Source organism: Triticum urartu, chromosome 2 (assembly GCF_003073215.2).
Source record: "Triticum urartu cultivar G1812 chromosome 2, Tu2.1, whole genome shotgun sequence".
NCBI lineage: Eukaryota > Viridiplantae > Streptophyta > Magnoliopsida > Poales > Poaceae > Triticum > Triticum urartu.
Genome location: NC_053023.1, coordinates 34,769,378 through 34,773,436, shown reverse-complemented (window position 1 = coordinate 34,773,436; position 4,059 = coordinate 34,769,378). Strand labels below are relative to the sequence as shown.

Sequence of the window (4,059 nt, the reverse complement as noted above, 5' to 3'; positions counted from 1 at the left end):
TACAACGCACGGGCATATTTGCTACTGGGCTACCTTGATGTATCTTTTTTTCCGTTGCAACGCACGGGCATATTTGCTAGTAGAATGACGATATCAACTATGATAAGGAAAGAGGCTGGTGCGGGCCTGTGCAGGAAGAGACGGTGTTCGGTAGTGTGGGCTGGGCAGAGAGGATACGGCCCGCAAGTCCGCACCTGCCGCGCCTTGAAATACATCGCCTTTGGCGCCCAACGCAACCGCCACAACCAACAGCTTTCCTCCCCGGAGTCCCAAGAAACCAAGAACCCCGGCCCTCCTCTCCCCACCGCGCAGCAGCCCACCGCATCCGCCCTCCGTCACCGGCGACGATGGACCACTTCCAGGACGGGCACCACGTGCGGCTGCGGAGCCGCGTGCAGCGCACCTACCTCCACGCCGCCGCCGACGGGGAGAGCGTCACCCTCAGCCAGCCCCGCGCCTCCATGAATGCGGCGTGGGCGGTCCACATCTACGACGGCGGAGACGGCGATGGCGAAGGAGACGGCAATGGAGACCGCGACGGCGACGGCCCGTACCTGCTCCTCCACAGCGCCGCCTACGGCCGCTATCTTTCCGCCACGGCCACGCCGGCGAGGCGAGGTCACCACGGCCTGCGAGCGGAGCTGCGCGACTACGACCAGCCGGAGGTGGAGGCCATCAAGTGGCGGGCCGTCGGGTCGGGCTTCGCGGACGACGTCGTCATGCTCCGCCACGTCGGCGGCAGCTACCTCCGCGCCAACGGCAAGTACCTCCCCTGGAACTCCACCGGCGTCAGCGTGGACGACAAGGCCAGCTCCATGATGTACTGGATCGTCGAGCCCATCCCCTTGAGAGAGGCGGGCATACCTGCCATTCCTGGCCCGCTTCCGGTGAGCTCGCCGTGACCCGCTTCTTGAATTGCTTTCGGCGATTGCGAATTGTGTTACTTTCTTTCAGTTGCAGATCTCCCGAACATAACTATATATGGTTAATGGTTGACTGCAGACTCCCCTAATAGACCTCTCCGCCATATTCACGCGCCGGGGAGCGGAACGGGAGATCCGAGGCGTCGAGCCCATCCCGGGAGAGGCGGCCATGCCTGCCGATCATAGCCCGGTGAGTTCGCCATGACCCCCTTCTTGAATTGCTCCTATCGATTATTCGGCGTCGTTCATTTGAACTGCACTTCTGTTCTTGCCGAATTTTCGTGCAGTTCTTGATCTCCAGAACATAACCATGGTTCTCTTTCGATTCAACTGCAGAATCGCCCAATATTCTCCGCCATATTCAGTTCTCGCGGACGGCGCATCCGGTTCGTGCTGGCGCTCGAGGACGGGTACTACCCCGAGGAGGTCGACGCCGACGACTGGCGCCAGTTCTGGTTCAGGGGGAGGTCCGCGTTCAGCCTGAGAGGCAACCTGGCGGCCCACATCGACGAGGACGACCCGAACATCGCCATGTGCGTCCGAGCAGGCCACCACGGGAGGCTGACCCCGCTCGTCGTCAACCTGCCCGACGGTGGCTATGGCGGGACCCTCGAGATCGTCGTCTTCCTGGCCGGGACCCCTGGTGAGAGCCTCTCTCCATGCCCCAACTTCCTAAGCACATATCTCCTAGTGGTGAATCTTTGACTGAATTTGTTACACACGACATTCACACTTTGGTATATAGTTTACTGAAACTGTTGTGGTCTGAAGAACAGTTTACTGAATTTGTTCTAGTCTGAAAAACAGTTATCTGAATCTGTTCAAGTCTGAAACTGTTAGTGTGAGGCTGTGAGCTGTCTGCAACTGTTGTAATCTTGTACTCGGTTGATCACACTAACAGTTGATTCATCTCTTTTCAGCCTTAACAGAGAAGATGGTGATGATATCCGTTTGATTTAGCCCATTTTGCTTGTGTTTGAATAACCTCTGAACAAAATTCAGGTTTCAATAGTGGTAAATTATCTTAGTATTATGATACATTCTGTTAGAACCTGGGAATTGTCTGAAACTGCTGTAGTCCTATAGAAAGTAAAAGTAGTTGGATGGAAATAGTGTATTTATCAAAGCTAGTTGGACATTTCTGTTCTTGATTAAGATAATTCAGTTCGTTCATTCCATATGTTTGCCGCTAGTAGAAATTATAGAAGCTAAAAGGCCAAATCAAGTTCAGTCATCTCATTTCACCTTTGCAGAGAAGATACTAATAATTTTCTAAACCATGAATAAAATTCAGGTAGTAACTTACGATAGTGTATACAATCTTTAGTTCCTTGCACATTACATTGTTTCAGGTGTTTTCTTCTTGATCTTGTTATTGATTATCGGTCTGCTGCCTAACTCACTCATAATTTCTGCTAATTCAGGCTACGATGCGCTGCGATACCCAGATGTCGATGCACAGTAGAGGAAGATCAGAGCGGGAGTCCGACAGTTCACCTGTTCACAAGTTTCACTGCCTCGGATATGATGTCGTCAACTTTTGCCTATAGATTGATAGATACAGATTCAGAAAACTCAGCAGCTCTAGAACTACAGAAAGCGTTGCGACCAATGGCTGAACAATTTTGTTGTGATGCTGGAATGTAGTAGCTCTTCTGACATGCATCTCTGTGATGTGATGGCCACGGCTTTGTAGACAATGAGTTGATGGTCCTGCAATTTTTTTGGACATGCATTTCACATACTGGAAAACACATTAGTTTTTGCAATGAGCTGATGTTCCTTCATTCCTTTTAGAAATGAAGAATGCAGAATGCAGAATGCAGTGGGTTGTTCCTTTGAGCTGTTGATCATGTTTTTCGTTCTGCTGTTTTAGAGTCCTTAACTTGGACTTAAAGAAACAAATGTTTTATGCTAGAATAGTCCGAAGCTTCAAAAAGAAATAGCACCTAGTGCCAGATTGGCCTGGCTCTTTCGCAAAGACAATTTTGGACCCGTAAACAAATGGGTAAACACTGTCGGATCATCTGAACCTAGATAATTAGGAGAAGGGAAATTCTTATCAAGTGCCACATCACCAAAGCACAGTTTGCTGGTTCACAACAGCTTACACCTTCTCTGCTAGGCAAAACCAAAATGGTCAAAAATATGCCATGAACTGCACATGGCCATAACTGACACATAATATATTTTTTCTCAACAGGTTTATCGTGCTCCGGTTTCCAAGTACTCCTTTTTATGCAAAACAATCATCACTCAAATCCCACTGCTACAAAAAATATCTTTTGTCCTAACACACATGCAGGGTTCGTGAGTTCGTCGTCAACTGTTGTTGCTCATGCAGTTGAGATACCATTTTTTCTCCAAGTTCTCATGTTGTTGCTCATACACCTGCCCCACTAGCCTCTTCCTTCCCCTACCTCTTCTCCCACTTGATTGGGCAGTTTGTTGGCATATATTGTGTGTTTCAGTATTGAATCTAACCTGCATAATTGCCTAACCTCTGTTGTTGTTTCAGAATTGGTATCTTTAATGTCTTTGTTGCAGGATGTCATGCCCTCGGCCTCGGGTGACCAGGATGCTCACTTCTTCATTGGGGCCTAGACTTCTCCACAAAAATGCATACGAGGCCATCCTTCGTGAGCAAGACGAGGACATCAATGCCAAGATTATTTGGGAAACAAGGCTTCTTAACATGATCAAAGTCTTTGCCTGGCTAGCCTTTCGTGATCTACTCAACACCATGGCTAACCTAGCACACAAGCAACTACTTCGCCTTGCCCTAGATGCAACTTTACTGCCGACTGTGCCTCACACCTCTTCATCACATGTCCTTACTCTACTCGGGTGTGGCAGTATTTGGGGCTCATGCCAACCCCCACACCCACCAACGATCTTTGGGGAATGCTACTAGAAGCTCAAATAGGTCACCGCATTTGGCCGTTTGTTCTAGTCTATATCCTGTGGCGAATCTCGGATGCAAGGAATGCCAGAGCTTTCAAAGATACTCACTCCATCACTACTATCAAGCTCATCATAGAAGACTTGGACTTATGGTCACATAGGATATCTAAGCCTAGTGACAAAGAAGATGTACTCTCATGGCGGCTGTTCCTCTCCTGTGCTTATGTAATCT

At 49.3% G+C, this 4,059-nt stretch overlaps 1 protein-coding gene across 1 annotated transcript; it reads left to right on the top strand.

Moving 5' to 3' along the window:
• The first annotated feature begins 276 nt into the window (after positions 1–276).
• LOC125540884 lies at positions 277–2,572 on the top strand. Its single transcript, XM_048704417.1, has 4 exons — positions 277–887; positions 1,003–1,113; positions 1,260–1,566; positions 2,348–2,572. The coding sequence occupies exons 1-4, from the start codon at positions 348–350 to the stop codon at positions 2,386–2,388; spliced, it is 999 nt and encodes a 332-aa protein (XP_048560374.1). The 5' UTR covers positions 277–347; the 3' UTR covers positions 2,389–2,572.
• The last annotated feature ends 1,487 nt before the right edge of the window (positions 2,573–4,059 follow it).

What these genes read in the sequence shown, in the direction of transcription:
- LOC125540884 (XM_048704417.1), top strand. Translation starts at nt 348, where the DNA reads ATGGACCACTTCCAGGACGGGCACCACGTGCGGCTGCGGAGCCGCGTG. An exon ending in TGCCTGCCGATCATAGCCCG is followed by an intron (nt 1,114 to 1,259) that starts GTGAGTTCGCCA and finishes ATTCAACTGCAG; the next exon opens with AATCGCCCAATATTCTCCGC. An exon ending in CTTCCTGGCCGGGACCCCTG is followed by an intron (nt 1,567 to 2,347) that starts GTGAGAGCCTCT and finishes CTGCTAATTCAG; the next exon opens with GCTACGATGCGCTGCGATAC.